General features: G+C 33.6%; 1 protein-coding gene across 3 annotated transcripts in view; it reads left to right on the top strand.

The window, feature by feature from the left end:
• The window catches only part of Ncam2 (neural cell adhesion molecule 2), a 310,960-nt gene that overhangs the window by 201,743 nt on the left and 94,462 nt on the right, over positions 1-14,755 (top strand). For all 3 annotated transcript variants that reach the window (XM_013031022.1, XM_013031024.1, XM_013031023.1), the window contains 3 exons: positions 3,642-3,759; positions 6,704-6,864; positions 7,815-7,960. In XM_013031022.1, coding sequence (XP_012886476.1) covers positions 3,642-3,759; positions 6,704-6,864; positions 7,815-7,960 — 425 coding nt within the window. The remainder of the gene's footprint in view (positions 1-3,641; positions 3,760-6,703; positions 6,865-7,814; positions 7,961-14,755) is intronic.

Genomic DNA, 14,755 nt, shown 5'->3' on the forward strand with positions numbered 1-14,755 from the left:
TCTCAGAAAAAGGAATATAATTTGTTAGTAAATATGTGAAAAAATGCTCACCACCACTGTAGCCATGAAGGAAATGTAAATCAAAACAACAGTTTCCATATGACCAATCTTAGAATGGTGGTTATCAAGAAAACAAATAACAAATGCTGGCCTGAAGATATAGGAAAAAAAACCATCATGCACATTTAGTGAATATTTAAAGTATCCTAATCATGATTGAAGATGAAGATTTCTCAAGAAATTAAAAATGCTATAGATCCTGATAACCAATACTGGGTTAAGTCAAAAAACATGTTTATTGAGTTTAAAAGACAGAGTACAGTATTATTCACTCAAAAATCACTTGCAGAAACATGTATGGAAGTGAAAACCATCATGTCAATATACTAACATACAGGATCTACATCTATGCAATAACTTAAAATAATAATCAAGTATTAAATGATTATGTATAGTATATATTTTGGGAATCAGTGGGTTAGGAGAAGGAGAAAATGTCCTAGCATAGCTATTATAGAAGTACATAAAATAAAGTCATGAAACCCACTAAAATTCTTAAAAGAACGTGTTTTTTTCTTAAAAGGAGAGTCAAAAGAACTGGGAAGCTGCCTCCATGGTAGAGTGCTTGCCTCTCATGCATAAAGCCCTGGGTTTGATTCCTCAACACCACATAAAAAGAAAAAAAAAAAAGCCCCAAGTAGTGCTGTGGCTTAAGTGGTAGAACGCTAGCTTTGAGCTGAAGAGCTGAAGGACAGCACCCAGGCCCAGAGTTTAAGCCCCACGACCGACCCCCCCCCCAAAAAAAAGGAAGGTCAAGAAACAATAACACATAAGGGAAGTATTTGAACAAAGTACATTATATACATGGGTATAAATATCCCATTTGAATTTCTTTATGTAATGGATTCATACTAATGAACTAAAAAAATCTAGTTTTATACCATCCATGAAGAATAGGAAAAACACTTGCAAATGCTATTTTTGACTCATTTCACTTTTTTATCATCAATATTTATAAATAATGCATGGAATCCTGAGTAAATGAACTTATGTAGACCTAAAAGAAAAAAAACCTATGTTCCTTTGCATAAATACTGAGAAAATCAATACTAGATGTCAGGAGTACAGGTACTTTAATCTCATATGTCCAATTGTTAAAATGACTGAGATGTACAAACAAAGGGATAATAACAAGGGTCATAATTTTGGCAATCATCAGATAGATAAAATATCTACATGACTTATTTTTCATATCTAGTTACACCTACCTAGCAAATAACTTGTCAAAGTGGATCTTTGGGGAGTGATAAAACAGAGTTATCTTTATCTGAAACAAATTTGAAGGAGTGAATTGTTTCTGCTTCTAATGAACCTACAAGATCTGAAACTTAAATAACTATCCATTGTTAGCATTATATTCATCATTTCTGAGACATGTTTGGTGGGAAATGATTAAATTCTTACAGAACACATGAAAAGTGAGAAAAAATTTGGTTCCTTTATGGACCCAAAGGGACCCACAGAACAATCCAAATGTGAAATCTGTAGTATCTTTGATGCCCAAACTGACAGCCAGAAAAAGGATAAGTTTGATATGTCAGATACAGCCAAATGTGAAATTGATCACAATTGTATTCATAAATGGCATTGTTAAATGACAACTACACTGTATAACTATTTAGAGATAAAAAAGAAAAAAATCTACATAATTCATTAAAGATAATCTAATATGGCTCACTGAACTAAACAGTCTAAAACAGGAGGTAACAAACCCCTCAAAGTAGTTACCACTGAAGATGAATTCTCGATTGATGTCACAACATTCATCATTCTCCTCCATCCTCCCCAATCCAGCCCATTCACTTCAGTTTAACATTTTCATAGACTATGCATTTCCTACACATATTCATCCTCTTCATCCATGGACCCTCTCTCTTTGACCTCCCCTCCTCACCTTTCAGTGTTAGTCTTAACTAAAGTAAGGTATCTTCAGGGGAGAATTCAGTGTAATTCCTTAGAAAAACCATTTCACAGTCCAACAAAGTGAAAATCAGGAAACTAGAGCAATTTTGATGAGAAAATTTTGATGAACAAATTTCATTTAGTAAACAAGACCCGCAACACTTCATTTCTGTCTTAGAAGTGATTCTCATTACAAATGCTTAACCATAGGTAGAACGTGATAAGGGTGATGAGCCGCGATGCTCACAAGACACTATGTTGAAAATAAACTAGACAACTTGTAGAGGAGCTAGGTTAGGAGGGAAAAAACTCGGAGAAAACGAGGGAAAAGGTGACACTGTTCAAAAATAAATGTACTCAATACCTGACTTCGGTAACTGAAACTCCTCTGTACATCACCTTTACAGTTACAATAACAATAATATATATACACACACAAATTCACATTATTGCAATTCTAACGTTAAAAATCCTGTTGTTACAATAAAAATAATTACAAAATCCTTCCAACTGCATTTCCAAATAACAAAAAGGTGAAGCAATGCACTTCCATTAAATTATATTTTTTCATAATTACATGAGAAGGAAAATAGCAGTCAAATGACAATGTACTTAATATTCCAAGTTAATACCTGAAACAAACATCCATCTTTTCTAATGCCAGTAATTATTATGTTATCTCAAAGACAGAATGACAGATCGTCCTCCCTATATCAAATTCAAAGTCAGGGAACTGATTTATTGTGTTTAATTACTAAAATACACAACATATTAGTTCTTATGCCCATTATCTTTGGATAATATGGCACCAATACTGACCTGAAAGCAATTGGAGGTAGATGTAATTGTAACCATACTTCTAAGTGTCTGTCTGGCCATGTTGTTTAGAATATGCAAACGCAAAATAATAATATAATTAATTTTTTGATTTTTGTCATATTCAGTGCACTGAATCACAATTTATGCTTAACTTTGAAATTTACATTCTGTTATGGATGTTAATGTCTTGTTTATTGGAAGCAGTTGCATTTCTGTAACAGTTTCAACATGTCCAAAATGTGCAGCATATACAATTTTCACAACATAATTAGTTAGAAATTGAGGAAGCTTAATTTCCAAGCTGAATTGTTCATGAAAATCTATTTTCATATACTCTCTATGGCTTAAGCAGTTTCTCTTCATAAAATGTTTTATAGTTGTTTGAAGAAATTAAGTGTAGTTAATCAGAAAGAACATTATGGTTTGACACCTAATTTGAAAGCCCTGTCTTGAAGCAGTGAATGATTGCTTATGGCATTGCCTATAACTGAGAGTTCCCAAATAGGAAATCCATTTATGGCTAACGTAGATCTAGTATTGACTTAGTCAGTGTGGTGCTGTCTTTTTATGAGATATATTTCATACAAGTATATGTTTGTTAAAATCCAGGTTCATTGTTTATTTTCATATACTAAATAGTGAAAGAGCATTGCAATGTTTTGTTCCAGCTATTGTACAAAAGAAGGATATGAAGAGTATTTTTTAGTATTCATAAAGTTATTTTACTACTCTTTTACTATTTAACAGGAAAGTAGCTACCTAATTTTAAAGCTTAAGAATTTTTAAAAATGGACAAGAGATATATCAAAATTGTGAGAGAAATGCCAGATCTTTTCACGCTATGTCCATTTATCCTTCAGTACCGCCAGCAATCACCATGCCTCAGAAGTCTTTCAATGCCACAGCTGAGAGAGGAGAAGAGATGACTTTATCTTGCAGGGCTTCAGGATCTCCAGAACCTACCATCTCCTGGTCTAGGTAGGTCCGATCACCATGTCTTCTGGCTTGTGATCATAATCATGCTCACAGAATAAGCTTCGGGCTCAATACTTTGGGAAAGAAAAAGACAGCAATGTTCCTACCCTGTTGATGGGAATGTAAACTTATTCAACCATTTTGGAAAGCAATATGGAGGCTCCTCAAAAGACTATAAACACTTGTGTCCTTATCTTGGGGCTCATTTCGCTTAACATTATCTTTTCTGACCTTTTCTGCTTGTCTCAGACATATACTAGTTATTACAAATACGGGAAACCATGGGACCTATGTATCTTAGGGCCTGGCTTACTTCACTTAATACAATTTTTTCCAAGTCTTTCCATTTCCTAACAACACACGTGATTTTTCTTTCTTGCTATTGTTTCTAACATATTTATAATGTACCAGATGGTTTTTTTAATTGCTTTGTATCTCCCTCCCCCACGGTACAACCCCTGTTTTTACTGTATTTGATGTTGGTATAATTTAGGGAGGGGAAGGGAAAAACCAAATTGTTTAAATAGGGATACAGTTGACCCATTGCAACAAGGAGATGTACAAGATGCTATGTCGAAAAATGAACTTTACAATTTAGGCATGGTTGTGGGGGCAGGACGTGGGAATGTAGTTTTGGAGATGGGAGGGAAGGGATGGGAAAACCAAAGAGAAGGCAACAATGCTTGATAAGAAATGTACTCATTACCTTGCTCATGTGATTGTAACCCCTCTGTACAGTATTTTTGCAATAAAAACATATAAAAAAAGACTACAAGCATAAGAGCTTCCCTATGATCCAGTAATCCCACTCCTGGACATTTACCCAAATGACTACAAATCAGCCCACACTAATGCTACTGTCACAATCATGTTCATTGCATCGTTGTTTACCATAGCCAAAATATGGAATAAACCCAGATCCCCCTCAATGGATGAATGGATTAAGAAAATATGGTATTACACACAAAGGAATTCTGTGCTTCCATCAGAAAGAATGGCATTGTCCCATTCATTAATGAAAAGTCTTGGAAAAAATATATTCAGTGAAGTAAGCCAGACCCAAAGAAACACAATAATTTATCTGTCTGCCTATCAATCAATCTATGTATGTAAGTATGTATGTATGTATGTATGTATGTATGTATGTATGTATGTATCTATCAGCTGGTCCTGGAACTTGAACTAAGGTTGGACAATGTTCCTGAGCTTTTCTGCTCAAGATAAGTACTCTACTTCTTTCATGAGTCAAGATTTTGCTTCTAGGTTTTTGGTGATTAATTGAAGATAACAGTCTCTTGGACTTTTCTAACTAGGCTGACTTTGAACCATGGTTTCAGATATTAGCCTCCTGAGTAGCTCTGATTGCAGGTGTAAGCCACCAGTACCTGGTTGTTCTAAAAATTTTTCCTGATGATATTTTCTGCAATACTTACTTTCCACTTATGTTTATTTCAAATTTAAGATTTGTTTAAATTTTCTCTCTTTTCAATGAGAATATAAGGGTTAGAATAAACCACATTCAGAAGAAAATGTAATGGTAATTAATATTTGTAAACGTCCATGTACATATTTTCCATTTTTCATTTTCAATTGTTCCATTGTTTTTATCTCCTGGTTGAAATAGAATGAAATTTTGTTTTAAGCTTAAATAGTTATTTTAGAATCAATATAACTATGTATTAGGGGAATAAAATATTGACATTTACAGATATAAATATTACTTTATACTTCATGTATACTTCATGTATCTCTAGGTGAATGTATATCATTAGTATATTTTAAAAAATCCTTTCAACACCAAGGATTGTGGAACAAGCAGTGAGATTACTAGTGGGATCCAGATTACATGATGAAAAGGGATAATGTTTCCAAGTAATAGCAATGAAGCCCATTGCGTCCATAACCTTAGGTTTCCATCATAAAGTAGTTAAGACTGTGTGACTTTAACACCAGAAATATATGCCTCCATGATTCTGAAGCCTAGATGTCCAAAGTCATGGCACCATTTTCAGGCTGGTTTTTGATAAAGCCTCTCTTCCTTGGCTCCACAGGAGGACATTTTCATATTCAGTCCCCTCCAGGCCTATAGGTGGATGAAGGGGATCCTACATATCTCTCCTGTCTCATTTCAGAGCAGAGGTATCATCAGATGAAGGCCTCATGCATGTGACTGTCCTCATTTTACTGCCAAATAAGAATTCCTTCTTGGAAGTTAGGAGCTCATTGCTTACAGAAGTTTCACAATAAAAGACTCAAGCCTGTGTATTAAAGAATATTTCACAAAGAAACCAAAAACACTTAATGACATGTCTATCAAGGCGTGAGCAAAGACAGTGATTCTCCATAATTTTTCCCTTGATTTCTGTTCCATCTTCTTTTGTCTCAACTGAAATACCCAGTGTGTTTGTATTAATATTTCATTAATTTGATGAATTCTATTGATGGTCAGATATCAAAATGACATTTTAAAACTCAATTGTTTACAATAGGAGACAAAGAAAAGAAGATCATAGTTAGAGGCCAGCTAGGAAAACACGCTAACAAGATACCATTTCAAAAAAGAAATGAGCTGGTCATGGTGCTTCATATCTGCAAGCCAGCTATGAAGAGGTACAGGTGGCAGAATTGTTGTCCTAGATCGTCCCAGATAACATTTCAAGATTCTTATCTAAAATAATAACTGAAAACTTTTACCATCACAATAAAAACAAAAACCCAAACAGAATTGGAAGTGAGGCTCGTGTTAGAGAACTTGCTTTGCAAATAGGAGGAGTTCCAATAAGCCCTATTTTCACCAAAAATGACACTAATAATACATGTGTACCCACATACACATTTGATTGTCTCTCAATACAAATGGCTAGCCTATAAACAAAAAAGTCTTCTTAATTGTGGTCAACTTTACAAAAATCAACCTTTCTTTTTTATTTTTATTTTTCTTATTTAGGAATGGTAGGCTCATTGAAGAAAATGAAAAGTACTTATTGAAAGCAAGCAACACAGAACTCACCGTCAGGAACATAATCAACAGTGATGCAGGCCCTTATGTCTGCAGAGCCACTAACAAGGCAGGAGAAGATGAAAAGCAAGCATTCCTCCAAGTCTTTGGTAAGTATTATAGCATAGTGGTTAAAACTACACTGTTAGACCAAATGTGTCATACCTTTTTTCCTATGTAGATGCTAGATAGCAAAGATAAATAAATATATAAACCTACACAAGATCTGTACATATAAATATCTACAACAGGATGATATTTGTGGGACAATTTGAGTAGCTAGATGGGGAGGAAATGATATAGGATAAACAATAAGAAAATGAATTGCATCTGTGAATTAACATTTTATAATGAAAGCCGTTGAACAATAGGGGAAAGTGGAGAGAGGAAATGAAGAGTAAATCAGGGGGTCAATCTATTTACAATACTGTACATGTGTATGTGAAATACCATGATGAATCATTTTTCTAATTAGGGTATATTAAAAAATGAATGACAGGCTTGAAAACAAGTCATGGTGAGATTGATGAGGGACAGAAAGGGTACGGAAGGATGTTATGGACAAAATATTTTATGTTCTTAGTGGGAATGTAGTATTGAAGCTTATTGAGATTGATTTATCAAGTGGAAAAGACATGAGGAAGACTGAGGGAAGAGTTAGATGCAGGTACATTGTATTCTTGATATAGATGTACATACGCACATATATTCATAAATATATGGTTTAAAGCAGGAAATTGTAATTTTGTGCTTTTAAGAGCACAATGAATTACTGCAGATTTAAAATTTGGTAAATATTGACAGGAATTATTCTTGTAAATTGATTTCTAATTCATCACCTTGTTATTCTAATGAGAGTGGAGGAACGTAACTTCCTAAAGCTGTTTTTCTCATTCTTTTTGCAACACCCTTGGTACTCTAGCAATCAAAGCATGTTACTACAACTGCTCCTAAGTTACTCCTTTCATTCTGCACTAATGTGGCTTCATATCCCCTGTGGGTTTTAAAGTCTGAACATTGTTCTCTAATGCCGATTCAGTAATATATACATTTTCTACAGTACAGCCTCATATCATACAACTTAAAAATGAGACTACATCTGAGAATGGTCATGTCACACTCATCTGTGAAGCTGAAGGGGAACCTATTCCAGAAATCACTTGGAAAAGAGCTATAGATGGCGTCATGTTTTCTGAAGGCGATAAGGTAACAGTGACTCAAAATATACAGTGATCTAGTTGAGTGGTTTTATTCAACTTTTATTATAAAGGTGATGAACAAAGAGGTTGCAGTTACATAAGTGAGGTACTGAATACATATCTCTTTGAACAGTGTTAGACCCACCTCATTTTCTCCCAACATTTCCACTCCTACCCTTTAACCTCTCCCCCAGAGTTTATAGTTTATTTTAAACATAGTGTCTAGGGAGGATCACTGGTGAATTAGTTCACCTTTGGTCCTACCATTTCTTGCTTCCCCTTCCCCTTCCCAAATCAGATAAACTTACATACAAGATAAAAGTGATGTTTATGGAAATGAACTCCAGGAAATGGAAGCAAGTGATTGTATTTTTCTATACTTTGTGTCTTTTTTTCTTTTTCCCACTTTGTCTCTTTTTTTTTATTTCTATACCTTTTGTTTTTACCAGCTGAGTTTTTAAGGTTACAAAATTTCATGAGCCATGAACTTACTGAGTTACCCATAAATTCAGTTAAATAGTTAAATTAATTGGAATGTTTTCTCTACCACAGAGTTAGTCTGAAAATAACATTAGAGAACAAAAATGAGTCAAGATGTAGCATTTTAAAAGTGTTTTGAATAAATTAAATGTCTTAGAGTTTTTCAAAATTATTCATTAAGTCATTTCCATGACTGTTGGTATACATTCAATCTTTACATTCAATCTATACAATATTTTAAATTTCTACTCTATCTGTGTATATTAAAGCAAAACTAATTTGAGCTATATAATATATAGAATAGAACCAAATAAAAAAGAGTATGTAGTACATAAATATACTATAATGCAGTGCAATAAAGAAATAATTATAAACAGCATTATTTTTTTGACAAAAATCAACTAACTGGTCATCGGTGGCACACTCCTATAGTACTAGCTACTCAACAGTTGGCAATATGAGGATCACAGTTCCAAGCCAGCTGGGGCCAGAAAGTTCAGGAGACTAAAAAAAAAAAAAAAAAAGAAAAAGAAAAGAAACACTCAGAAACAGGCAGCCTTCCCAGGACAGACCAGTGCGTGCACGTGCATGCGTGTACACACACATACACACAAACACACATACACATACAGAAAATGCTTTCAACTATTTTAGAAATTGGTTAAACATTGCCACAAATTCACTGGAATGAAAGAGAGAAAGAAGGTTGTGATGGAATGAAAAGATGAAATCAATAATTCACTAAAATAAAGATAGAAGAAATAAGAATTAAGATGATTTTTGTCAGTGTTAAAGTTTTCATCAATCTGAGGTACTCTCTTGTCTTTTACTTATTGGACTGTTGAGTTCTCATAAATGTCACCTTTTTCTGCCCCATTTCCTCCCCATGATGGAATGTTTATGGCAGTGGGTTGTAGGTACACTCTTTTGACACACATATTTTATAACTTTGATTTGAAAAAACAAAATTATAAAATGTGAATGCAGTCTTAGAATTGTGGTAATAAGAAGAAATATTATTGAGTTAACAGAAAATTGTAGCCATTTATGTGGCATGTGTCTATTCTGAAAAGTGTTAATTTTTTGTAACAATGAAAATGTAGTGTGATATCTAATACTGTAGGGAATTGCTTTATTATTTCAATTTTGAATATTTTCATGGATAAGATTATTCTGGCATGATTATTTCATGCCCTTAGCTCTTATTAACTGAACTTTCACATACGCAGTATACATTTTTCTGCTTTTCTGTTTTTCTGTCTACCTTAAAATTCCTAAAAGTAGTGTCCTTAAAATTATCTTTATTTTTATTGTTATTTCTATATGTACATACTGAGAATGAGCTACATACCAGTTTTATTTTATCATTAAAATGTGGTTAACCACAAGCTGTAAACACACATACACACATTCACACACGCACACATACACACACATATATTCTTAGAGCTGTACCCTAGGCTATCCCATACCACATGTGAGATTTTTAATAGTTATCAGGATTTACTCTATTAAATAATCTGTATATTTAAATGTTTTATCTTCTTGTATATTTTGAAATTCAATCATAAAAAGTAAGAGAAATTTTATTCAGATTTATTCAGAGGATAAAGAAAATTAAAACAATTTATTTCTAGTGGATAAACTAAAAAATGGACTTTCTAATTTTTTTTAGGAGGGGGAGGTCTGGTCGTGGGGCCTGAACTCTGGGCCTGGGTGCTGTCTCTCAGCTCAAGGCTAGCGCTGTACCACTTGAGCCACAGCGCCACTTCTGGCTTTTTTCTTTTTGCTTATGTGGTGCTGAGGAATAGAACCCAGGGCCTCATGCATGCAAGGCAAGCGCTCTACCACTGAGTCACCTTCCCAGCCCAAAATGGAGTTTCTATCGTGAAAATTACCCAATGATATTTTAATAATCTCTGGCTAATATCTTAATAACAATAATACTCTTTTAGTATTCTTTATTTCTTCAACAATAAATTTCAAAAGTATAATATTATACTGAATTTGGAAGTTGAAAATCTTGTTTTGAATTTCAAATTTCCCATTTTAATTTTTCAGTTTTAATAACGTTATTTGAACCTTTCAATAAAATTTCTTCATATTTAAAATGTTTATAACTCTTATTTCTTGTAATTAGAAGAAAAATGAAGGGCATGTTACAAAACATATAAAGTGTAAGGTAGCTATTCAAAACATTATCATCTTGATCATTTCTATACATTTTGAAGCACAGTTTCTTGTTGTTATTCTTTATAATACTCTTCCTTATTTATTGTGTATCTTTCTCTTCTGAATAAATTTGATGTACTAATTAATAGATGGCATAATATCTGATAACTGAGGTTTAATTAAATAATATCTAGCACAGATTATACTGACATAGCTTTCTGGTACAAATAAGTTTCTACATTTTTACCCCTGAGATTGATTGATTGATTAACTAGGAATATTCTTAATATGATCACAACTTGAAGTGCTCTAGATAGATTTAATTTCACAGTTTGGAAAGTATCTCTTAAATCTAATTCTTTTTAGCAGAAAAATGTCCTTAACAATTATTTAAAATCCTGACAGTGGCTTTGGAAGTTAAATGAAATTATACTTATTCTCATGAAGAAACTAGTTAAAGCTTTCATGGAATTACAAATGTGTAGGTAAAATACCTTTAATATCCTGACATTCAGACTGTTAATTTGATTTAGCAACATGACAAACCTTTTAAAAGTAACATTATAAACTAACACCATTACTTTATAAGACGCAGTAACTAAATGGTACAATATCCTATGGTATCTAGTTCATACAATAGAATGTTCTAGAAATGAAGAATATTCACTTATGGGGAAAATATATAATGGTTACCACCACAGATTGAGCAATGGAGAACTAGTGTTTATGGAAGGACTTTTTTGAGAAGAGAAAAAAGGGTAGAGAGGCTTAGGAAAGACATATTCCTCTATGGTTATAGATTTGATTTCCTTTTACTTCCATCAAGGAAGCAGGAATACAGTTGGCCAATCCAGTATGATGCAGTAGCTTCCTTTCCTTTGTATAATTATTACAAGTTCATGAGGATTAGTAGCTGCCCAACAAAATTTATGCTAATGCCATTTTAGTAATCACCAAACAAAATTATCCCAATTTATTGCAAGTATTTTTGTTGCATAGTAAGTCACTCTAAGAAATTGTGCAAGAAAACATCCATATTCTTTTCAATATGATTTTGTGGATCATAAATTTGATTTAAGACCTGCTCAGTAAGCATTACTTAGTGACTCTACTCTGGCTGTTCTTAAATATTTCCTGTAGTTACAGTGCAGAGAGATTCAGAAGCCTGAGAGGAAAGACATCTCAGAAGTGGCTGTTTGCCAGTGTTGATGGTGTACAGTGGGCTCAGTTGGTGTTTTCCATTGGCACAACTCCACGGAGTCTCTGCAGCGAGACTTTCTCAGCATTGTCTGTATGTCTATATCAACCGCTACCTCCAGAGGGAACATTTTAGCACAATCAGACTCCACAAGCACAAAAGAGCTTTTTGGAAACTGGTTTTGGAAGTCATACCATGTTTCCTTCTATACAATTACAGTCATTGCTAACTTCCAAAGTGAGAAGAATTAGAATTTCCATCTTTATAGGCAAGGACTTATGATCACATTGAAGACCAGAATGTTAGAAAAGTAGATATGTCGAAACAATCTTTTGAATTAAAACAATCTCTTCATGTTTTATCTCCAAGGTATCCCCTTAGCTAAGTCTGATTACATTTACAGGCTTGCAGAAGATGAAAGTGTGGCTCACAGAAATTAAGGATTTGTCTAAGGTCACAAGGGGAGTAGGGTGGTGTCAAGTTTTGAACTATGGCTATAGTCGTTCATGTGTTTCACAGTTCTAGAATGGGTAAACAGTCTGTTTAAGAATCTAAGTCATATTTCCAATTTAAAAATTAAATAAGAAAATACATTCTGATTTAAAATATTTAGTGTGATACTGTTTTGTATTTGCTATGCTATTATGTGTTGCTACTTAAAATATGATATTTAATAAACAGGCTAAGAATGTATGTAACTAAAAAAGGGAAGCACTATCTTAACATGGTCCAGAAAACAACTGGACCAGTTCTGTGTCCAGTTCTTGGAGTTCATTTCACTTAGCATCATCTTATTTATTTATTTTTCAATGGTTATCTTTTCTTTTCTTTTTCAATCGTGAAAATACCATACAGAGCAGTTACAATTACATGGACAAGATAATGAGTACATTTCTAATCAAGCATTGTTGCCTCCTCCTTTGTTTCCTCTTCCCATCCCTTCCCATCTCCCCCCCACCCCGCCCCCACCACCAAAGTTGTAAAGTTTGCTTTTTGACATAGCATCATCGTATATGATCATACATACATAGCTATTGAGGTATTATGCTCATCTGCAAAGATTATCCTAAATGTATATCATTTATTACAAATAAGGGAAACCATGGGACCTATTTTTGGGGAGCAGGCCTGGCTTAATTAACTTAACATGATTTTTTCCAAGTCTTTCCACTTCATTACAAATGGGGCAATATCATTCTTCCTGATGGAAGCATAGAATTCCATTGTGTATATATGTAAATATATACATATGTAGACATGCATATATACATATAGAGAGACATATATACATATGTGTGTGTATATATATATATATATATACATACATACATATATATATACACATATTACATTTTCTTGATCCATTCATCTACTGAGGGATTTCTGAGTTGGTTTCCTATCTTAGCTATGGTGAATAATGCTGCAATAAACATAGTTGTGCTGGTAGCTTTAATATGGCCTTATTTGTGATTGTTTGGGTAAATACCCAGAAGTGGGATTGCTGGGTCATAGGGGAGCTCTACGTGTAGTCTTTTGAGGAACCTCCACACTGCTTTCCAGAGTAGATGAACAAGTTTACACTCCCACCAACAGTGCAATAGGGTTCCCTTTTGGCCACATACCCTCCAACATTGTTGTTATTAGATTTGTTGATTACAGCCATTTTAACTGGGATGAGGTAGAATCTCCATGTTGTTTTGATTTATATTTCTTTTATTGCTAGAAAAGTTGAACATTTCTTCATATGTCTATTGGCCATTCTTATTTCATCTTCAGAGAAGTCTCTCTTTAAGTCTTTAGCTTACTTTTCAATGGGGCAGTTGTTTCTCTGAGGACCTGGAAAAAGGAAATTAATTCAGAACTAAGGAAGTGGAAGTACCTCTCATGCTCCTGGATTGGGCGATTTGACATTGTGAAAATGTCAATACTGCCAAAGGCTATCGACAAGGGCCACATATCTAAAACATACTTAGAACTCAAAAAATTGAATGCCCCCAAAACAAATCAAAGCCTCTTTCAGTTGCCCTTCCTTTCATTCTTCTTGATCAAAGTGATAATGTACTATCATAGATGTTGATAATTAATTTTGAGTCTTGTGGAAAATTTCAGCAAAGACCTTTAATATTGACCTTACTTTGTTGTTTTATTGAGCAGATTTCTCTATTTCTTTCATTTTCTATATGCATAAATATGCTTTATAATATCATTTTTTCTTAGAAAAGCTTCCAACAATCAAATGAGATCACATAAATGGTCTTTCAAAACAAAAATTAAGAATGTAGTTATTTATTTAATTTTATGCATTATATTTATTTATTGTTCACAGGACCCTAAGCATGCTCACAAGCTTTCTACCACTTGAGTTACATCCCAGTCCTTTTGGTTTCATTTTAGTTTTTAACCAAAATTTACTACCTTTGTTTGCTTAGACTGTCCTCAAATGCACAACCATCCTGCTTTCCTCTCTCAAGCAGTGTGTGCTTAAAAGTGCCATTTTCTATTGCTTTTCAGTATTAGACCTTCTGTTCTACTAAATTGACCTTTGATCTTCATAAATAAAGTTATACAAAATTCCAGATCTTAGGAAAGCAGTAGGTTTTCTTTTTTGTTTTGTTGTAGCTGTTATTTTTAAATGGAAGCTGGCCAGGTAAAAAATTTGCATTTGGGTTTCATTTTTATTGCCCCGTGTTTAAATTCAGTCTCTAGAATGCAGGGAAATGCAGAGAAACACTCAGCTTCCAATACTGATAAGGAGAAGATCTTAGCCAGTTAACAGTCCAGGAAGCTCGTCTCCTTTACTGAAGACAAAAAAATCAGAATTCTTCTGACATCAGCTTCCTTTTCCTTTCCTTTTCCTCCAAGAAAGGAGTCTTTTTGTTTCTTATTTTTATCTCCCACTGTAAGTACTGATACATATTGATTTGGACTTTCAGAGAGTAAGAAATACCTAAA

Source organism: Dipodomys ordii, unplaced genomic scaffold (genome assembly GCF_000151885.1).
Source record: "Dipodomys ordii isolate 6190 unplaced genomic scaffold, Dord_2.0 Scaffold136, whole genome shotgun sequence".
NCBI lineage: Eukaryota > Metazoa > Chordata > Mammalia > Rodentia > Heteromyidae > Dipodomys > Dipodomys ordii.